Raw genomic sequence first — 22,707 nt, 5'->3', positions numbered from 1 at the left:
GATGCATCAAGAAGAGTGTGGCCAGCAGGTCAAGGGAGGTTCTGCTCCCCCTCTACTCAGCCCTGGTGAGGCCTCATCTGGAGTCCTGTGTCCACATGAGGAAAGGCTGCGGGAACTGGGGCTGTTTAGTGTAGAAAAGAGGAGACTGAGGGGGGATCTTATTAATATTTACAAATATATAAATGGTGGGTGTCAGGAGGTTGGAACATCCCTTTTTTTGATGGTATCTAACAACAGGACAAGAGGTAGTGGGAGGAAGCTGGAACTCAAAAAAATCCATTTAAACATAAGAAAAAGCTATTTTACCGTGAGGGTGAGGGAGCAGTGGCACAGGCTGCCCAGGGAGGGTGTGGAGTCTCCTTCCTTGGAGGTCTTCAGGACCCGCCTGGATGCATTCCTATGGGACCTAATCTAAGTGGAACTGCTTCTACAGGGGAGTTGGACCAGATGATCTCTAAAGGTCTCTTCCAACCCCTACCACTCTATGATTCTATGATCTGAAAACACAGATGAATCCTGCTTAGAGCATAAGGAATAAAGACAGACAGAACAAGTTAGCAGCGTATGCTTCTTACAGGAGCCATCTTTACAGCCCCTTCCCCTTTAACAGAAAAGGCTATCATGTCAAACCACGACAACCATAAATCTAAAGATTTTCCTACAGTGCTGAATAGTTTTTACTGAGCCCGACCATAATTAATCTAAAATCACCTGCACAAAGACATCTTCCCTCTCCCCTAGCAGGAATCAAACCCATAGTAAAAAAGGCCTCAGTAGCTTCCCCTTTACCTGTGCTAAGAAGCATGGGAGGGAAATTCATGGTCACCTGGTCATCTGACAAACAAGCAATCAAGGTGAATCATTAGCCCGTTCTTTCTGCAGTGCGCAGAAATTAATCGTACTGAATGGAACAGTGAGGCCCTCTATGGAACTTCTGACACACTGCTGTCTCCTTCTTTTATATAGGACAGGTTTTGACACAGGGAGACGACAGAGAAGTCTATTTGCAGCTTTTCTGCTGTGGATCCAAGTCTGTGCTATATTAAATTGGATCTTATTGTAGTCAAACAGTTTAATAGTTCTAAACCAGAAATTCCACTCATTGTCCTATGACAGATTTTAAACATGGAGTGCTTCATGATACAAACTGGTAGCAATAAAGCACTTCCCCTTCTACAGTACTGCTCACTAACTGGTCATGGCACTTAACGTTTGGAGAGATGCATTCAAGAACAACCACTGACCTCTCATCTTGATCCTTTGTGAGATGTCAGCTAATGTCAGAGAACACTACTACCAACTTAGCTAAAACCCTTCACAGTCCTTTAAACAGGATGACAATGGACTTACCCCCTGGCAAACACCTCCAGCGCTAACACATGAAGCTTCTCCCTCTCAGTCAGTGGCTGTGACTTTGAAAGCATCAGCATCGTTCTCATTGCACCCTCCAGCTTTTTGTTGAGCCTCACTGAACTTCCAGTGCCAATCAGCTCCAAGCCATTTGCAATGACATGTCCCATTGCTAGAGGAAACAGGAGATTGCAACCTGAATTGTGCTACAGCGTTTCCTTCATCTCAAACATACACACAAGGGGACATTGTTTGTTTTAAACAAAACTGACTTGTAGTCATAGAGGTCTAGAGAATCTTGAGAGTCTAAAGTCCTTAGAGGCTTTTCATGAGAGCCATTAAAAATGACTCAAAATGGAAAGAAACAAATCACACAAAACCATCCTAGCTTGCCCTAGATTCTGAAGAAGCTTTACAGAATTCTACAAGCCACCACCTTCCCCTTGTGTACCAAAGTAAGGTAAACACCAAGACACCAGCTACTATCCAGCACTTCCCATGCTAAGAATTAAAAGTTATACTCACTGAAATTTGGATCTGCTTCTTTTAACTTGGAGAGACATCCCTCAATACCTCCAAGGCTCTCATTATCAGACCAGGTTGCATACTGTAAGAGACACACAGAGAGAGAGCACCGAGGAATCCCTGAAGATATTTGGCTTCCTTTCATTCTCCCAGGCATTTAAAATTTAAAAGTAAGCAAGCAAAATGACTAAAAGAAAAACATTGCATTCAGCTAGGGTTAGCATAGTAGGAAAACACAAAAACTGTTTTCTTTAAGATATCTGGGCCACGAGAACAAACAACCCTGGACTTCTATGTGGTCGATTCTCCATTGTCAAGTAAGATGAGCAAGCCAGCTGTGATTTTCCTCACAGCTGCAGCACCCACCATAGCTCCCTGCTACAAGGGTTTTCTGCTCCCTGCTAATGGCTGAACTCCCATGGCAGCCCCATTTTGAGGCTCTCCCAGCTGACAAGAAATTTAAATATCAACTACAGCAAAGATGGTTTCATACATGAGTCCCTTCAAACCACATTCTTACACTTCTTGGTCATACCTGTGTCAGCACAGCATCAAATAGCTTACAGGCTTCATTGCTAGTTGTGGACAGGGCAAGTCCAGTATCCTGCCAGGCCTGCACACAAAACACAAATACAAACTTGCTCATTTTACATGCTCATCTTCTAGACTATGTCAACAGATTTTCAAAGTGATGGCATTCTAATATTTTTGTCAACTATGCTTTTTTGAAGAAGAAGAAAGAAAAGATGGAAGGACATTGTGAGCAGATACACAAACCTTTTGTTCAGTCATAGTTACATCTGAAGACTCAAATTAGTTGGGGCTAGCAGTGGGAATAAGGAGATAACAAATTACACAGCATAACAGAAGATCTTGATAGGTTACACAACTCATAATGAGATGACACATTCTGAATTTGTTGCAACTCATCTTTTGGCTGGTCTTTCTGCTGCAAACACACCTTGTGTTGAGATATAGTAAAATAAACCTCAGTTCTTTTACAATTGAAATTGACACCTTAAGCAACTTGCAAGCCAAACAGCCTGGGAGAGCAAATCCACCAAGTCCCTGGAGTTAAACCTGCAAAGAATTTGGACCACGGACAAAAAAGAGGAACGTGGGCACTCAATAAAGCTAAAACTCAAAACAGAATTGGGCTGCTATAGTTTCCTAACAACTTTTTCCTGTGTAACACTGACTGAGCTATTAACATCTCCTGGCTAAGTGCTGGAGAAGGAAAAGAGCTCATCAGGCAGATGTGCAATTGACTCGATGGTAGAATTAACCTGCAGCACTGTGTTTCACAGTCGTCAAAATGACTGCTCTCTTCAGAAACTCAGGCAACAAAATGAAAAATCCAGTGCCCATTTCAAAATGTCTAACTTCTTCATGTGAATGTCTACAGCAAATAGGCACGTAATTGCTAGTTGCCTGTGGGCCTCTTTTCCCACAGGGGATGGCCACGCAGCCACAAAGCCTGTCAGCTCACAAGCTGACTTGCTTCCCTTGGAAACCTATTCAGAGCTTTTTAATAACATTTGAGTTTATTTCTGCTATTCAGAATTACTATATTGTACCCATCATTGCCTCTGAGACTGTAAGCTTCTCAAGCACAGACTTAGCTTCAGCAGACCATATACGTTCCTCTTTAAGCATACAGACTTTTCAGAAGTTGCTCCCATCACTTGAGCATGGCTTGTATTCCAGTAGGCAGGATGCAGATAGACATAAAAATGGACCTGGGGCAAGCCAATCCAGACTCATCCTAACAGAGGATTAATCCTCATGGAACTCAGCTTGTCTTATTTCACACTTTAATGTACTTCCAGGCTCTAAAGTAAAAAACTTTACGTAACTAGGCAAAGACATCTTTGCTAATATATCCTAAAGCTTTCCCACTGTGATTGGATTAAAGGCTCACACTGCAAAGCTCAAGCATGTGAGTGATCAAATTACAAGCCTGAAAGACTAGACTTGAATATAAAATCACAAATTTTCTTTACAATTCATACAATATCCAGAAACAGTGTAAAGAGAAAAGTCAAGAAGGTAGCAAGGTTAGGCCTGCCACTTACAGGCTGCCTTTCAAGGTGCCCTGCAAAATAGGCCAGACACCACTTTCATCACCAGCTCTGTTTGAAGAGGCTCTTTGCCACTGTCCATTTTGCACAACAGCTCGAGGTACTTGCCAAGTAGAAAATATCATCTCATTTTGAGAAGATCTGTGAAAGCTAAGATCCACAGGAAAGAAAACATCTGTGCCTAAGCAGCAGAAAACCAAGCAGAACAAGGGGTAGTATGGCCTGCATCCATCACCAAGGACATTGCTGATCTAGCTGAGGTACATGCTATGTCTATCCACTCTAGAAAGCCTCTGCTCTGCTAACACTACAGATCACACAATTCGGCCCTCAGTGGAAGACTTCCACTCCAGCAGCAGGAGGATGGCAGCAAGGCTGCATCGCATGACGTGTGCCACTACCCTTCCTGTTAATGCACCAGGGCAATGGGCTGCAGGGAAGAATCACCTTGTAACAGCTGCTGACTCCTAAGCAACAGAAAAGATCTGCTCCAAACCTAATCTGCTGTTGTCGAGCAAGAAGCCAGTGGGAGCACAGAAGAGCCCGCACCCCTTGTCTTCTGGGTCATACACAAGTGGCCCTGTCCAGCCTACTTACAACACTCACATCTCGGAGCTTGTCTATACTCAGGTATCAGACTGTGACTGAAGAAATCCATGAGAGAAGGAGTGCAAGTGGGTAAAAATCAGGTTGGAGATTCTGTCAAACAACTATCACCTTCCCTTCCCACAGGGGCTTTGGATGTACTTACACTAATTTCCCACAATCTTCCTCTCAAACTCCAGAAGAGACTCTTCCCTACAATGTCTCTTGGATAAGAGTGAAATGGTGTAGTGGGTCTGGGACGGTAGTGATTTTCCACAGCAGCTCTTGCAGTGCTGTGCTTACTGTTGATATCAATATTATGACTACCGCTTGCACAACATCAGGGCTGTCCCTCCAGCATTCCTTTCCCCACCTTCACCAATAGCTGTGGGTGGGCATGATCTTGGGAGGGACTATGGCCAGGACAGCTGACCCAGGCTGACCAAGGAGATATTCCATACCATATGATGTCAGCTCAGTAATATAAACTGGGGGAGAGGAGCAGGAAGGGGAGGCGAGATTCATTTCTGGCCTTCCCAAAGCAACCGCTACGCGTACTGAAGCCCTGCTTCTCGGGAGGTGGCCGGACATTGCTGCTGATGGGAAGTAGAGAGTAACAGCTTTATCTGCTTTTGCTTTGCTTCCCGCGCGCGCGGCTTTGCTGCTTATTTATTAAACTGCTTTTATCTCAACCCACGAGACTCCCATCTTATTTTCTCCCCTTCCCTGGCTTGCTGAGGAGGTGGGGGATAAAGCGGTGTGGTGGGCACCTGGCATCCAGCCAGGCTCAAACTACCACAGCCCTTTTGGCGCCCAACGTGGGGCGAGATAATAGCAGATTTACATTAACTCCATTGCAATTACAGTAGGCCAATGAGTGCAAAGTTCCTGTGCTGGTCACGGAGCCTTGCTGTTATGCAGCTTATCTTACACTTTCTAATGTTTGGGAACATGATGCTACTAACATTGACTCTCTTCTGTGCTTTAACCTTAATAGCTTTGCTAAGCTGGCTATATAATTTTGTGAAAAGGATGAAAGGGCCTGGGAACATGATGGCCCAAATAATAATAGCAAGTCTCATTCTGTTACTGATGAATTTAGTGTGCTGTGGGAGCTATCTTGTGGAGGCCATGGGGCAAAGCACCTCTTTCTCCTCAGCTCGGACTGATCTAGACAATTTTGTTATACAGACTTCCCAGGTCCTTAGTCACCCTTATACGAGAGTTTTAATATTACTAATTAACATGGTTGGTATATTATATATCTTGTGGAATCTGGACTCATCTGGGTATCAGAGAGGACAAATTTGCGATGGAAACATGCTAAAATGCCCCCTGAAGCGGCCAGTCCCTGGGTGGCAGGGTGTGTGGATGAATTTAGGCAAATTCCTAGGACGGTTATCACCTCCTGTAACCTGGGATTTTACATCTGAACAGATAAAAAACCCTGCTTTACTGACACGCTACCTGATAGAAGGGTGTCTTACCTACCCTAATGAGGCCCATCAGGTTCAGGCACTATACTGGGGCCTAGCCTCTGCCTACCGAGCTGCATTCCAGTCCTCTCAGAGAACTATGATTGAAGTGGAAACTCAAACGGTACCTGAGGCCAACATAGTTGAGTCAGTCGCAGTCCAGTCCTCTCAGAGAACTATGGCCGAGGTGGAAATTCAAACTATACCTGAGACTACCATGGTTGAGTCAGGGAACCAAACAACAACCACAGTGGTTGCCCCAGTAGTGAAAAAGAAGCAGTGGATAAGGAGGTCAAGTCCATATCATCGATTAGTAAGGGCAGAAGAGGAGGAAGAGGAAAGGCTAGAAGAAGAAACTGGTCCTTCGGTAAGGAGATCAGGAGAAGGAGTGAAAGAAATCGAAAAGGAAATGGAAACTACTCAGTCCCTCACCTCGACAGAACTTAGAGATATGCGAAAAGATTACAGTCGCTAGCCAGGTGAGCGGATTGGTGCCTGGCTGCTCTGATGTTGGGATAACGGGGCTGACAGTCAGCAATTGGAAGGCAGAGAAGCCCAACAGCTGGGATCTCTTGCTAGGGACCGGGGAATTGATAGAGGCATTGGAAAGAAAACCTCAGTTTGTAGTCTCTGGAAACGACTCCTCTCAAGTGTACGGGCAAGATACCCATTCAAGGAAGACCTTGTAAATGCCCGAGGAAAGTGGACTAGAGCTGATGAAGGGATCCAATATCTAAGGGAATTAGCTGTGTTGGAAGTCATCTATGGTGATCTAGATAATGCCGAGGCCTCCACAGATCCAGACGATGTCCAGTGTACACGGGCCATGTTGAGAAAAGTGATTCAGAGTGCCCCAGCTACATATTGTAATATCCTGGCAATGGTGTATCATCCAGACATGGACATACCAACAGTGGAGAGGGTATCTTCTTGGTTACAGAACTATGAAGAGAGCCTCTGCACCTCCTCATCAGTGTGGGATGATGGCCTGACTGTCAGATCTGCCTCAAGAATTCAGTCATCCACTGTCCCGACCAGGGGAAAAGGAAGTCCCAGACGCAGGAGTACACCGCAAAATGAACTCTGGCTCTTTTTGCGTGGCCAAGGAGAGAATATGAGGAAGTGGGATGGTGAACCCACTTTTAAGCTGGAAGCGCGTGTACGTGAACTAAGGGGGAAGACAGCTGTTAGAAAAGGACCACCCAAGAAGGCTGTCAGCATAGTGGCTGCCAAAACAAAAGAGGACAATCAACAATCTCCAAGACATAGAAGAACTGCAACTACTTCCTTCGATGCCAATGAGGAGACTTCAGGTCTAAAATTGCAAGGATCAGATAGCGAATACTCTGATGAAGAACAGAAATAGAGGGTCCCTGCCTCCAGCCAGGAGGAGGAAAGGGATGACCGAATCTACTGGACTGTGTGGGTTCGATGGCCTGGCATATCAAACCCACAAAGGTATAAAGCCTTAGTAGACACAGGGGCACAGTGTACATTGATGCCATCAAGGTATAGAGGCACAGATTCTGTCTGGATCTCTGGAGTGACAGGGGGATGTGAAGAATTATCTGTATTAGGGGCTGAAGTGAGCTTAACAGGGGACAAATGGAAAAAACACCCCATTGTGACTGGTCCAGAGGCCCCTTGTATTCTTGGCATAGATTACCTCAGGAGAGGGTACTTCAAAGACCCCAAGGGGTATCGATGGGCTTTTGGTATAGCCACTGTAGATACAGAGAAAATCAAACAACTCTCTAATTTACCTGGCCTCTCAGAAGACCCTTTTGTTGTGGGATTGCTGCAAGTTCAAGAGCAACAGGTACCAATTGCTACCAGGACAGTGCACCGGAGGCAACATCGCACGAACCGAGACTCCCTGACTCCCATCCGTGAGTTGATTCATCAACTGGAGGCTCAAGGAGTAATTAGCAAAACTCATTCCTCATTTAATAGTCCCATATGGCCTGTGAAAAAATCTGATGGAGGGTGGAGGTTAACAGTAGACTATTGTGGCCTGAACGAAGTGACACCACCACTGAGTGCTGGTGTACCAGATATGTTAGAGCTCCAGTATGAACTGGAGTCAAAAGCAGCCAAGTGGTATGCTACGATTGACATCGCTAATGCATTCTTCTCAATTCCATTGGCAGCAGAGTGCAGGCCACAATTTGCCTTCACATGGAGAGATGTCCAATATACCTGGAATCGATTGCCCCAGGGGTGGAAACATAGTCCTACTATTTGCCATGGTCTAATCCAAACTGTGCTGGAAATGGGTGATGCCCCTGAACATTTACAGTACATTGATGACATAATTGTATGGGGCAACAAGGCAGAAGAAGTGTTTGAGAAAGGGAAAAGAATAATACAGATTCTCCTAAAAGCTGGTTTTGCTATAAAAAGAAGCAAAGTAAAGGGACCTGCACAAGAGATACAGGTTTTGGGCATAAAATGGCAAGATGGGCGTCGGCATGTGCCTATGGATGTTGTGAATAAAATAGCAACTATGTCTCAACCGACTAAAAAGAAAGAAACACAAGCTTTCCTGGGCCTTGTGGGATTCTGGAGGATGCATATCCCAGGTTATAGTCAGCTTGTGAGCCCTCTCTTTAGAGTAACCAGAAAGAAGAACTGTTTTGAGTGGGGCCTTGAGCAACAACAAGCTTTTCAACAAATTAAACAGCAAAGAGCTCGTGCAGTCGCCCTTGGGCCCATCCGTACAGGATCAGATGTGCAGAATATCCTCTACACTGCCGCTGGAGAGCATGGTCTCACCTGGAGCCTCTGGCAGAAAACATCTGGAGAAACCTGAGGTCCACCATTAGGGTTTTGGAGCCGAGGATATCGAGGATCGGAAGCCCACTACACCCCAACTGAAAAAGAAATACTAGCAGCATATGAGGGACTTCGAGCTGCTTCAGAAGTCATTGGCACAGAAGCTCATCTCCTCTTGGCACCACGTCTGCCTGTGTTACACTGGATGTTCAAAGGGAAAACCCCTTCTATACATCATGCAACCAGCGCTACATGGAGTAAGTGGATGGCGTTGATTACACAACGATCTCGGCTGGGGAAATCTAATAGCCCAGGAATCCTGGAAGAAATCATGGACTGGCCAGAAGGCAGAGATTTTGGAGCATTGCCTGAGGAAGTAGCTCGCGCCCAAGAGGCACCACCATATAATGAATTGTCAGAAGATGAGAGGCATTATGCTTTGTTTACTGATGGATCCTGCCGCGTGGTAGGAAATCATCGTAAGTGGAAAGCTGCTGTGTGGAGTCCCACACGACGAGTTGTTGAGGCCACTGAAGGAGAAGGTGAGTCAAGTCAGTTTGCTGAAGTGAAGGCTATCCAACTAGCTCTAAAGATTGCAGAACGAGAGAAGTGGCCAGTACTCTATCTTTATACTGACTCCTGGATGGTGGCTAACGCTCTATGGGGATGGCTACAGCAATGGAAGAAGACCAACTGGCAGCGCAAGGGTAAACCCATCTGGGCTGCTGCATTATGGCAAGACATTGCTGCTCGGGTGGAAAATATGACTCTGAAAGTACGCCATGTAGATGCTCACGTGCCAAAAAGCCGTGCCAATGAAGAACAATGGAACAACCAACAGGTAGATAAAGCTGCCAAAATTGAAGTAGCTCAGGTAGATCTAGACTGGGAGCGTAAAGGTGAGCTACTTATAGCTCGATGGGCCCATGAAACATCAGGACATCTGGGAAGAGATGCAACATATAGATGGGCTCGTGATCGAGGGGTGGACTTGACCATGGAAGCCATTACACAGGTCACCCATGAATGTGAAACGTGTGCCGCAATCAAGCGAGCCACACGAATCAAGTCTCCCTGGAACAGAGGCCGATGGCTGGGTTTTCAATATGGTGAGGCCTGGCAAATTGACTATGTTGGACCACTACCACGAACACATCAAGGCAAGCGTTATATACTCACCATGGTGGAAGCAACTACCGGTTGGTTGGAAACATACCCTGTAAACCACGCCAATGCCCGAAATACCGTCTTGGGCCTTGAAAGGCAAGTTTTGTGGCGACACGGCACTCCAGAAAGAATTGAATCAGATAATGGAACTCATTTTCGAAATAATCTCATAAACTCCTGGGCAAAGAAACATGGCATTGAGTGGATATACCACATCCCCTATCACCCACAAGCCTCTGGAAAGATTGAGAGATATAATGGATTACTAAAGACCATGTTGAGAGCACTGGGCAATGGGGCATGGAAGCAGTGGGATAAAAATTTAGCAGAAGCCACTTGGCTGGTCAATAGCAGAGGTTCAACTAACCGTCCTGGTCCTGCCCAAACAAAACCACTACATACTGTGGGAGGAGATAAGGTCCCTGTAGTGCACCCAGGGAAATGGCTGGGGAAGGCAGTATGGGTTGCACCTCCCATGGGAAAGGGCAAACCCATTCGTGGGATTGTCTTTGCTCAAGGGCCTGGGTGTACTTGGTGGGTGATGAGAAAGGATGGGGAAACTCAATGTGTACCTCAAGGAGACTTAACCTTGGGGGAAAAATAACCTGTTATGTGAGTTATCTGTTGTAGATGAACTTTGCAAGAAAAACCGGACAAGTGGACAAACCAAGCCGGTGCTGGTGCCCAACACTGAACATACTGTTTCCCCTGGCCTGGATATCCATCTTGACGGATGAGACAGAAGTTATGGCCTGCTCCAGTGAACATCTACAGAGGATGAAAGATACAAGAATGTTGTTTGTTTGTTTGATGCAAGATGCAAGAGGGAATACAAGAATGATGTTTGTCTGTTGAAGACTGGGGGGACTGGTTAATGAGAGTATATAAGAATGTATATGTGTTGTTAAGATGGTTTGTCTGAGCATGACATAAATGGTATGGAATAAGGGGTGGAGACTGTAGTGGGTCTGGGATGGTAGTGATTTTCCACAGCAGCTCCTGCAGTGCTGTGCTTACTGTTGATATCAATATTATGACTACCGCTTGCACAACATCGGGGCTGTCCCTCCAGCATTCCTTTCCCCACCTTCACCAATAGCTGTGGGTGGGCATGATCTTGGGAGGGACTATGGCCAGGACAGCTGACCCAGGCTGACCAAGGAGATATTCCATACCATATGACGTCAGCTCAGTAATATAAACTGGGGGAGAGGAGCAGGAAGGGGAGGCGAGATTCATTTCTGGCCTTCCCAAAGCAACCGCTACGCGTACTGCAGCCCTGCTTCTCGGGAGGTGGCCGGACATCGCTGCTGATGGGAAGTAGAGAGTAACAGCTTATCTCCTTTTGCTTTGCTTCCCGCGCGTGCGGCTTTGCTGCTTATTTATTAAACTGCTTTTATCTCAACCCACGAGACTCCCATCTTATTTTCTCCCCTTCCCTGGCTTGCTGAGGAGGTGGGGGATAAAGCGGTGAGGTGGGCACCTGGCATCCAGCCAGGCTCAAACTACCACAAATGGCCTTAGCAATTCTTACTGCTTCTTGGAGAGACCAAAGCCTCGCCTTTTCTCCTGCTTATGATAAGAGTTTAGTTATAGCATCTAGTGACTATATTTCTGTTTTTCTCCCTGCTAGACTCCCAGCTGCTTCTGAGAAACCTGCTTTGCCAGTTGCTGTTAGCACATCCACTATGCCCAAGGAGGTGGTAGTGTCACCAGCCCTAGAGATATTCAAAAGACACCTAGATGAAGTGCTGAGGGATGTGGTTTAGTTTAGTGATGGGATCGGCAGTGTGAAGTTAGTGGTTGGACTCAATAACCTTGAAAGTCTTTTCCAACCATAATGATTCTATGATTCTATTACTCAAGCAGCAGCTCTCAAAGCTCTGCTACAATACTATGACACTCATAAAATCTTCAAGACTTCTTATCTTCCTCTGCCTAATTAAACAAAACAAAAAAAAACAACAAAAGGAGCGACAGAGAGTGCCCTTCGTAAGGAAAAAAACAAGTAAATGACCAATTGCTAACTAGCTCCTGCAGACAGCTTCTGAACCCCTGGACACGAAGCTGCTTTCAAGTGGGAAAAAGAGGAGGCTTTCAAGGCCCACGGAAAGGGCAGGTGAGTGCCTGCAGGACTCGGCTGCATGACAAACAAGTCCCAGAGGTGTCCAGGCAGGGTCTGTTGCCCCCCTGGGAGGGAAGGGTGCAGTTAGACACCTGCATGTTGAGACCCCGAAGTGGTTCGCACGTGTGTCGTGGCTGCCTCGCCCTACCCGAACCACGCCCCGGTTGCTAGAGGAGACGAGATCAACACAGGCCTCGGCACACTACAGCTGGCTGTCCGCGTCCCCTCGTCCGTCGGCTTCCCTCGGACGACGGCCAGCTCAGCTTCCCTCCCGTCAAAAGCCCGGCGCCCGCCGGCAGCCCCGCTCTCCCCTGTGCTTCCCGGGGCCTCCCCGAGACCGGCACTGGACGACATTACCTGCCTTCCGGGCGCACACCTGCCGACCCTGGGCAGCTGGTAAAAGCAGGGGCCGCAAGGAGAGCCGTCTCGCTCCTCCTTAAGCCCACCCTCACCTTGCAGTCCCTCAGCGGCGCCATCACGCAGCTCTGCTGCCACCCGCCGCTGGCTCCGCAGCTCCCGCCCCCGCAGGAGGCGGAGCCGCAGCCGGGGGCGGCACGGGACCGGCAACTCCAAAACTGTCAACCGCCGGTGTTTTACACCGCTAGAGCCATAGGCTACACGGTCTCCACTCCGCCGCCTCACGCCGCGATGGCAGCGCTCTCTTTTCTACTCCTTCTGCTGCTCGGCTGCTGCCTGCCGGCCGCTTCGGGCAGCCCACTTGCTCCCCGGCTCCTGCCACCCCCGCTCCAGGTCACCTGCGCGGACCCTCACGGACAAGTCTCTCAACGGCAGGACAATGAGCGCCAGGTCTCATGCCTGTGGAACAGCACCGTGACCCTGCATTACCAGCCCGCCCCAGGAGCAAACCTAGAGGCGGGGAGGGCAGAGGGGTGGGCACCGAGCCCACCTCGCTGCCGCTGGTACCTGAACTCAGCCCGGGTGAAGATCACCTTGCGCTGGTCGGGCCAGGTGATGCTGCAGACGGGCCTCCTGCCTCCACCTGCAGCCTCTGGCCTCCTCACGGTGCAGTGCTCATCTGCCTCCTGCGTGGCACCCGACTGCTTGTACCACAACGTGAGTATTGAGATACGTGGGCAGGATGTGCGTCTGTTTGTGCTTTGGCCACAGACACAACTGATCCATGTGTTTCAGCCTGTACAGCTGGGCTGGTGCGCACGCCTCAAGAGTGACAGGTGGCAGTACCGCTTCAGCACCCAGGGAGGCAGCCCCTCGACCCTCCTCCTTACCAGCAGCGAGCACCAAGATGTGCCCTCGCCTGCCATCTACCCAACAACTGAGCTGCAACGCACCTGTGCCACCTACTACAGCTACCATGTGACCGTGCGCTATGGGCACCACGGACTCCATGTCGCTTCAGTCAGCATTGTGCAGTTGCCTCAGATAAGCCTCAGCCTCTCTCTCAAGGTAGAGCCTGACTTGCAGCATGTCCTCAGTGTCAGGTCCAAGCTCCTCAGTGTTCCCCAACAGCCTCTCAGCCTCTCCTGGAGGCTTCAGCCCTTTACTCTGACCACACTGGCCTACAGACTGGTGGACACACAGTCCACGGGAGGCTGGATACGTTCCTACAGTTCCCTGGCCCTGCAGAGCACCTTCTGCACAGTTCCCACACCTCAGAGCATGAGTGAAATGGTGGTGGCCAGTATTTACTTTCACACTGATGGAAAGAAGTTTAAGGAACTGATGGGAGAAATACATGTACTCAATGGTACCCTGAGCCTGACTGTGGGCAGAGAAAATCTAATCCACATCAGCCTCCATCCAGGGACAAGCAACAGTAGCACTTATGTGCTCAGGTACAGCCATGGAACATTTTACACCACCAAAGAAAACAACAGCCCTATTTCCACAGGTGGCCCTAACACACACACAGTGTTCTACCAACACGATGAGCTCACCTACTTATTCTCTATAGAGTTTGTGGCCCTCCGGTGGTACAAGTTCAATATGTACCTTTACATGAATCAAAACAGGGCTTTACTCAGGCCTCTGGCAGAAAGAGACCTCGAAGTCCATGTTTTCAGCAGCGGCCATCTTTCCTTTCTGCAGAACTTTACCTACTTGGTGTGGTTTATCCCCGCACAACATCCGATGCTACAATGCGAGTGGACCTTCAACCTGCAGCTTTTTGGAACGCAACAAGATGGCCTTCTCCTGAACACCACCTACACGTACAATGACCACATAAGAAATGCCACGCGCTTTGTCCGTCGCTCTGCTTTGCCCTTTGATCCAGAAAAATACACAGGGTTTGTGGCAAAAGTGAACTGTACTAGGACAGTGCGTTCCCTAGCTCTTTTAAGAGTCAGAGTCAACAACTACGCTGCAAAAGCCATAGAGGTGCCAGTGTCTTGCCAGAAAGAAGCCTGCTACATAGCAGGCACGAGGATTCAGAGACCTCCTCAAGCCTCTGTCCTGCGCTACAAAAGGGGTATGTCTTTTTTCTTCTTTGTTAAGTTGCTGGTAGAGTGCAACGTTGGTATCTCTATCAAGCCCTTGTGGCGAATATACCCTGTTCACAACACAACCACTGCTCCAGACTGGGGAAACCCCATGAATTCTTCTATGATGTTTGGTGTAGATATGATACGCTTAACTGTTCCTAGTTTTGCTTTGGATTATGGGTTGTATCTCTTTTATTTCACTGTTGAGATAACCCCAATTGGGACCAGAATCATCCTCAATGGTTCAGACAGTGTTTACGTTCTGATTGAGAGAGACGATCTAGTGGCAAATATTGCGGGAGGCACGTTCCGCACAGTGGGCTTTCATGATGGTTGGACTCTCGATGGCTCTGCATCCTACGATCCTGACTTGCCTGACAGACTAACGGGAATCACATTCACCTGGTACTGCACTAAAGACGTGTCAGACTATACCAACATGAGCCTGAGCTCGGGAAAGAAATGCCACCCGTCTCAGAGGGATTTGAAATGGTTAACACCCTCTGGTCCAGTTCACGCAGTGACACCAGAATCCCTCCCAGGAAACGCCGTATACTATTTCCGTCTAGTGATCCAGAAGGACAGCAGGACCGGTTATGCCGACCAGACGGTAAATGTGCAGCCTGGCTCCCCACCTCTTCTGCATGTGACGTGCCTCGAAAACTGTGGTACCACTCTAATACCGACAGAGAGATTCAGCTTGTCTGGAAAATGTCTAAACTGTAGAACGAGCAGCCAGCCAGCCTACTACTGGTCCCTTCTTTCAGAAAACTCTACAGAAATTGCCTTCGACTGGGCTTCCAGAACCTCAACGGGAAGGCACGGGGCTTACCTGTCTATCCATGCTCTGACTTTTACAAAGACTGCACTTCAGTCCTATATCCTTCTGTTAAAAGTCACTACCTGGAATAACAGGTCCTCAATCTACAGGCACTCGTTTAACGTCAATACTCCGCCCAGGGCTGGCAAATGTACCATCGACCCACCCTGGGGTACAGCCTTTCTGACAAAGTTTGTTGTTCAGTGCAGTGGATTTTCTGACAGCCATTTGCCTCTGACATACAAAGTGATTGTGGCTTCCAACGTACCCCAGACCATCCAAGTAACCTCTGTGGAGGAAAATACTTTCGGCCCAATTCTGTACTTTGGTTACCAGCCGAAAACCCCTCCGTCCTTTCTCCCAGTCGGAGTGCCGTCTCAGAAGTACACCTTGACACTTTACGTTCAGGTCCGCAATTCCCTTGGGGCCTTCACCCAGCTGAGTTTATATGTCCGTGTACGGAACCCACTGAACAGTCGACCACTCGCTGTTGTGTTCCAGGAACTGCAGGCCTCCGTGAGCGGCTTAAATGCACCAATGACATCTTATCTCCAGTCTGGAGATTATTTGAATGCAGGTTACTTGGCCTATCTCTCGGCCTCAGTTTTAAACCTTTTTAAAGCTGCATCAACTCTCCAGCTTCCTAAGGCTCAGTTTCGGGCACACCTGATTAACACTGCCCTGAGTATCTCAGTTGACAGCATAACAGAAATCAACCAAGTAGTTGCATCACTTTCACAAGTCACAGAGGAAGCTGAGGAAGTGAATGTCGCATCACAGGACCTCGCTGTCAAGAAACTGGCTGAAATCACGGGAGCGCTGAAGACAGTGAGGAATGAGAGCCTCTGGTCTGAGGAAGCGGAAATCCAGACCAGCGGAATACTAAAGTGCTTGTCCAACATCCTGAGAGCTGCTCTTCTGCGCCACACCGATGTCAATGTAAACGGAGTTCAACAAGTCGTCTCCATCATGGAACATTTGACGGAGATAATTTTCCAAGGCAAAGTCCCGGGAGCAACAGAAACTCTGATGGAAACAAAACACTGGAACATCACTCTGACGAAAGATGAAACCTGGAACATTGCAAATGATTTCTCCGCCAGAAATGCCTGCAGGACTTGCTTTTATCCATCACTGAAAAGGGGAAATGACTCAGGACTGCCCCAGGATGCTGTGATTTCCACTGCCCTTTTTGAGTTCAAGGAGAACCCCTTCCCTTGGTTAGGGTACACATCAGAAATTGAAACAGCCATCTTCGGGTTCAAAATGGCAGAAAGCAAGCCTAATGGGGAGCTCCTAGAGATCGTGCCTGAAGAAGCAGAAATTACTATTGCCAGGAAAGATAAGGGATCCTCAGCTTTTCCATTAGCAATAGGACCCCATAAAACACAAGCTTACACAACTGGAGGATTCAGCTTTGAAGTCAACAGAAACACCAAGAGTACATACATCCAGATTCTGACAAAATTAACAGTGACCTTCGAGGTGCAGGTATTTACAGGTACCAACATCACTCATGCTGATCCCATAGCCTCGTTCACTGCTTTTCACGACCGGCCAACTGTCAGAAGGCAAAACGAGATGGCCAGCACTGACTGTAACATCAAGGCTCCCTATGTTATCTGTCTCCCAGAGTCACTGCTGGCAGCCATGGTTCAAGAAAACAGTACAGACACTCACAACATCTCCATTGTCTTGCTGACACCCCATGTCGTAAGGTATCCAACACAAAGACTGGTGAGCATACACATTTTCAGTGACCAGTGCTTATTTCTGGATGGGGTTCAAAGCCTGTGGAGAGAAGACACATGCAGACTCGGCTCCCTGACTGACTGGCAGAGGGTACACTGTGTCTGCAATACAAAGCAGAGCCACAGAAGTCTGTTGGTTCGTGCTGTGTCAAATGTGACCGCCTTCAACATCAGGTTCCTGGCAGCCAAAGTAATAGTTGCCCCCAACAGAGTTGATCTGAGGAAAGACCTGATAGCAGATATCCCGAAAAACCCCGTGACACTCTTAGCAGTGCTCTTTATTTTTGCCACCTACTTCCTTATGGCCTTCTGGGCTGTAAGAAAAGACAGGTCTGACAGGGACAGCAAAGGAAAGATTATAGTTCTGTCAGACAATGACCCTTTTGACAAAGTGAGCTTTCTGGTCACTTTATACACAGGCAGTCGCTGGGGAGCAGGGACCAAAGCCGATGTCTTCCTTCAGCTCATTGGCCAAAATGGCACAAGTGACATCCATTGTTTACGGCAGCCACAGATTCCATCTTTCCAACGAGGAAGCATTGACTGCTTTCTATTAACCACTAAGACAGACTTGGGAGATGTTTGCGCCTTCAGAGTCTGGCACAATAATAAGGGCCCGTCTCCAAGCTGGTACTTAAGCAGAGCCATAGTTGAGAATATGTCCACCGGGAAGACTTGGTTCTTCCTGTGCAGGAAGTGGCTTTCCCTCAACAAGGGTGATCAGGTACTGGAGAGGACCTTTCCTGTCACAAGCCCCAAGACACCTCTGCCTAGAACTGACTATTTTTTAATTCAGCTTGCCAGCAGGCTGACAGAGGGCCACCTCTGGTTTTCCATTTTTGCTCAGGCTCTCACTGGCCCTTTCACTAGGCTCCAAAGGTTGTCGTCATGTTTAACAATATTATTGTTAAATTTACTTGTTAACATTATGTTCTTTAATGCGGGCAAGAATGAAGAATTTCCAGCACACTTGAGGTATCTGAGATCAATAATGGTGGGAATCCAATGCGCCTTGATTACGGTACCTGTGGAAATGATTACAATTGCCTTCTTTAAGTACTCCCAGGAGGAACCTTCTCCTTGTGCTGTGGCTCAGATGGACCCAAAAGCAAGAACATCTCTCCTGTCTGGAAATCTTACGAACCCAAAGGAACTTTTGCAAAAATTGTTCCATTCAAAAACTTCAGCACAATCGAGGAGTATTAGTACCCTGGAGAACCTTCCTGGCCACAGCAACTCACAGAGGCCACCATGTTTCAGGAGGACAGGAAGTGAGGGAGCTCCCCAAAGCTGGAGGAACTGCATCGTTTCTGAAAGAGAAGCAAATCTGATTGTAACAGAGCAAGAGATGATAACCCTGGATTCCCTCACAACAGCTAAGGCCTGCCAGAGAAGGCCACCGTCAACTTCCAGTGTAGGTAACAATGCCGAAGAAGGGGGCACCTTTCAGAAAGAAAGGAAACTACGAAGCACTATCACCATGCCCTTTCGGAAAAGACCACACATCGTTCTCTCTTGGTGGTATGTCTATGTCTCATGGGCACTGGTTATAGTTGTTGCCAGCATAGCGTCATTTTTCATTGTGTTATACGGTTTGTCTTACGGCTATCAGACCTCACTAGAGTGGCTTTTAGCATCTGCAACCTCCTTTCTTGAGAACGTCTTTCTTATTTCAATTCTGAAAATCGCCTTTTTCTCAGCCGTGAGTACAATTCCTTCAAGGTACTGTGAAAACATCACATGGTTAGCTCAGGAGAAGTATTCTGAGATGAAGCCATTTCGAGAAATGCCGAGTGCTCAGGAGATGAGAGAGAGGCACTTGCAACTCATTAAAATCAGAAGCACCAAGCAATATAGGCCTTTAGAAGCTGCCGAAATTGCAAACATGCTGAAAAAGAAAAAACTTAAAGCCAAGGCATTTACTTTCACAACAGGTTTCATCAGTCACCTTATCTTTTTAACACTGATACTGCATTTTGCCTACTCCACCGAGAAAGCCAACTGTTTCCACTATAACCGATTCATCCAGAACCAATTCTCTTCACAACTCTCCCGCTTAGATAAGCTGGAACATATCTACGTGTGGGCGAAAGACTTGTTCCTGCCTTTGATCCACAACGATGTTCACCCGACCTTTCTTCCTGAGAGCTCGTCCAAAATCATTGGCTTGCCCAGGATGAGGCAAGTACGAGCTAAAGGTACTGAGAAAAAATGTTTCCGGCCTCACAGCTTTGTGAGTAACCTTGTGATCAGCAAAAGCCACTGTCTTCACAGGTATGGCAGGGACGTCCTAGAGAAGGGTGACTATGCTGGCACTTGGACAAAGTTGGCAAACCAGTCTGTCTCCAAGGACGCCAGCACTTACAGTGGGTTCACCTACCAGCCAAACCAGACTCCGTGGACATATTACTCCTATGGAGACCTGCACACATATGGACCAGCAGGATACACGTTTTACTTTTTCCCCCAAGAAGGGAGATCTAATTCAACTACAAGGCTGGATGCTCTACAGCAGAGCAACTGGCTTGATGAAAAAACATGGGCTGTGATCTTTGAACTCACAACATTTAGCTCAGATGCGGGTCTCTTTTGCACCATCTCGGTCATATTCGAAATGTCTCATTTGGGGGTCATAAAACCAAGTCTGTCAGTCCACTCTTTCGCAATCCCCATCTTTCTTCAGCAAACCAAAACACAAATGTTTGTCTGTGTAGTTGTTGTTGCCTTTCTGATCACTTATGTCACAGGTGAGCTTCGCATCCTAGCCCAAAAAAAAAAAGATTATATCAAAAACTTTTCCGATCTAACAAACTTTTGCTTAAAATTATCCTTTTTTCTTTTTGTTCTCTTAAAGGTCATAAAGTTTAAGGTAGGAGAAGATATTGTCAAGTTTTACTTACTCCACCCAAATGATTTCACTCCTTTCCATACAGTTTCCCACTTGGATAAGATTTTAAGGATTACTATGGGTGTTTTAGCATTCTTCATAGATTTGAAAACTCTAAAATATTCTCGATTCCTTTATGAGGTGCGCCTGGCACAAAGGGCCATCCTGGCAGCCCTTCCTGGACTCTCCTCAGTGGCCTTCATAGTGGTGGTGCACTTCTTTGCATTCATGGCTCTTGGCTACCTTGTCTTTGGGCAGCATGAATGGAATTACAATACCATGATTCACTCAGCTCAAACCATACTCTCTTACAGTGTATCAGCTTTCAGAGATACCACATTTGCATCCAACAGGTTGCTGGGTGGCCTCTTTCTAGCCTCTTTCATGTTGGTGATGATCTGCGTGTTGACTAATCTCTTCCAAACTGTTTTTCTGTCTGCGCATAGAGCTATGAAACAGCACGCACATGAAGAGCCATCTGATGAAGCACAAGTAGGTGCTTTTATATTGCAGGGGCTCAGGAGGATATTTTATCTTCCAATCCGTAAAACAGCCCAACACGGTGAGCCTGATCTTTGTCACAGTGCACTCTATTAGCAACCTCAGAGAGGACATCATTGACACTTAGGGCTCAAGAACAGAAACATAAATGGGAAAAAAAAGGGTTTATCTAGTCGTATGAGCAAGGAAAGCATTTGTACTCAAGACCACCTCTGTCTTGTAATGTTTTGTATTTTAATATTCTGTAATTGTCTTATCTTGCAATATATGTATTGTATTACAATATATGTTCAAAATTAAATTATTTACTTTTAAGAACTTTTTAACATTCATCTTCTTACTAGTGAGCGTCCTCAGGTTTTCTCCACTGTGCATCAATTGTGGTGGTACTCAACTGTCATGGTGGTGCTTGCCTTGACTGTGGTGGGTGGACCCCAGCTGTCAGCGAAGCCCCCACCCAGCTGCTCACTTACTCCACTCCCAGTACCATGGGCAGAGGATCAAAATGCAAAAAGGGATAAAAAAACCCCCTTGTGGCCTCAGATAAAGACAGCTTAAGGAGAAAAGAGAGTGACAAATCAAAAGCACACGTTGATGCAAAAGCAGTCACTCACCACCTGCAGACACATGCCCAGCCAGTCTCTGAGTAAAAGTTACTTTCAGAAAACTTCCCTTACCCCGGTTTTCCTGCTAAGCAGGAACTTATATCTCATGGCATTACTAACTCCATGTCAGCCAGAGCTGGCACACATGGGAACTGGTACCTGTTTCACTGAGCAGTAGGCTCAGGAGTCTGAACAGGACTCTTGTCTGTCTGAGCACACACCCATGTAACAGCAAAAATGGCCAGTACAGGCTGGGGATTGACCTGCTAGGGAGCAGCTATGCAGAGAGACACCTGGGAGTCCTGGTTGATAATAAACTGAACATGTGCCAGCAGTGTGCCCTCGTGGCCAAGAAGGCCAATGGCATCCTGGGATGCATCAAGAAGAGTGTGGCCAGGTCAAGGGAGGTTCTGCTCCCCCACTACTCAGCCCTGGTGAGGCCTCATCTGGAGTCCTGTGTCCACATGAGGAAAGGCTGCGGGAACTGGGGCTGTTTAGTGTAGAAAAGAGGAGACTGAGGGGGGATCTTATTAATATTTACAAATATATAAATGGTGGGTGTCAGGAGGTTGGAACATCCCTTTTTTTGATGGTATCTAACAACAGGACGAGAGGTAGTGGGAGGAAGCTGGAACTCAAAAAAATCCATTTAAACATAAGAAAAAGCTATTTTACCGTGAGGGTGAGGGAGCAGTGGCACAGGCTGCCCAGGGAGGGTGTGGAGTCTCCTTCCTTGGAGGTCTTCAGGACCCGCCTGGACACATTCCTATGGGACCTAATCTAGGTGGAACTGCTTCTGCAGGGAGGTTGGACCAGATGATCTCTAAAGGTCTCTTCCAACACCTACCACTCTATGATTCTATGATCTGAAAACACAGATGAATCCTGCTTAGAGCATAAGGAATAAAGACAGACAGAACAAGTTAGCAGAGTATGATTTGGCAATTAAAAATAAACCGTCCATACACCGCACTGCCTTTGCATGCTGAAGTCTTAGTTACAGTGTGCCTTTGGAAGACAATAAGCGTGGACTACTAAACTCCATTATAAAGCCATGGGGACAGTGTGGTTTCATAGATTTTCACATTGTAAAACCGTACCTGCACGCTGGTCCCCGTGTAACCTGCTGCAAGGGAAGGCGGCCTAAGTCAACTGGGAAGACTGGCCAACTCTGCCCAAAGCCCTTTTTCCTCTCAATAAAGCCGGGCGCCCCCTCCAGGCTGTTCACTTCTGAAGGCAAGAGCACAGAATATCTTTTTAGAACGAAATCTCACATGCTGCTCGCAATGCAGCGAGTTTACGGGGAGTGTTACGGCTGACGGGACGGTATCGCTCACCGGCCCACACTCACTTGCTCCTCGCCGCAGCGAGCGCGGCCTGACGCGGGCCGCCGTCTCCAAAGCCCAACCGCTTTCCCCTGCTTGAACTCCGCGGGCTTTCGGGATGGGGGCGGAAGGCGGTGCGGGGCGGGACGAGGCGGGCCGAGGCGGGGCGAGCCAGTCGGGCCCGGTGACAGGCAGCTGCCCGGGGAGGCCCTGGCATCGCAGCCCCACCGGGTCGAGCCCTCACAGCGCGGGCTCGCGGCGTAACGGGACGGC

At 47.6% G+C, this 22,707-nt stretch overlaps 2 protein-coding genes across 2 annotated transcripts; one reads left to right on the top strand and one right to left on the bottom strand.

Moving 5' to 3' along the window:
- Positions 1 to 1,346: 1,346 nt before the first annotated feature.
- LOC133627024 (tetratricopeptide repeat protein 38-like) lies at positions 1,347 to 12,582 on the bottom strand. Its single transcript, XM_062009836.1, has 4 exons — positions 12,536 to 12,582; positions 2,411 to 2,488; positions 1,876 to 1,957; positions 1,347 to 1,522 (listed from the first exon to the last, which is right to left on the bottom strand). Exons 1-4 carry the CDS (start codon positions 12,557 to 12,559, stop codon positions 1,347 to 1,349), a joined length of 360 nt encoding a protein of 119 aa, XP_061865820.1. The 5' UTR covers positions 12,560 to 12,582.
- Positions 12,583 to 12,731: 149 nt separating this feature from the next.
- On the top strand, positions 12,732 to 22,428 carry LOC104562786 (polycystin family receptor for egg jelly-like). Its single transcript, XM_062009718.1, is given in 2 exon segments — positions 12,732 to 20,723; positions 22,312 to 22,428. Coding segments are annotated over 2 exon segments (8,109 nt in total).
- The last annotated feature ends 279 nt before the right edge of the window (positions 22,429 to 22,707 follow it).

The sequence above is a fragment of the Colius striatus genome, chromosome 1, assembly GCF_028858725.1.
Source record: "Colius striatus isolate bColStr4 chromosome 1, bColStr4.1.hap1, whole genome shotgun sequence".
NCBI lineage: Eukaryota > Metazoa > Chordata > Aves > Coliiformes > Coliidae > Colius > Colius striatus.
The sequence above is the reverse complement of the archived record's forward strand: the minus strand, read 5'-3'. Positions and strand labels throughout refer to the sequence as shown.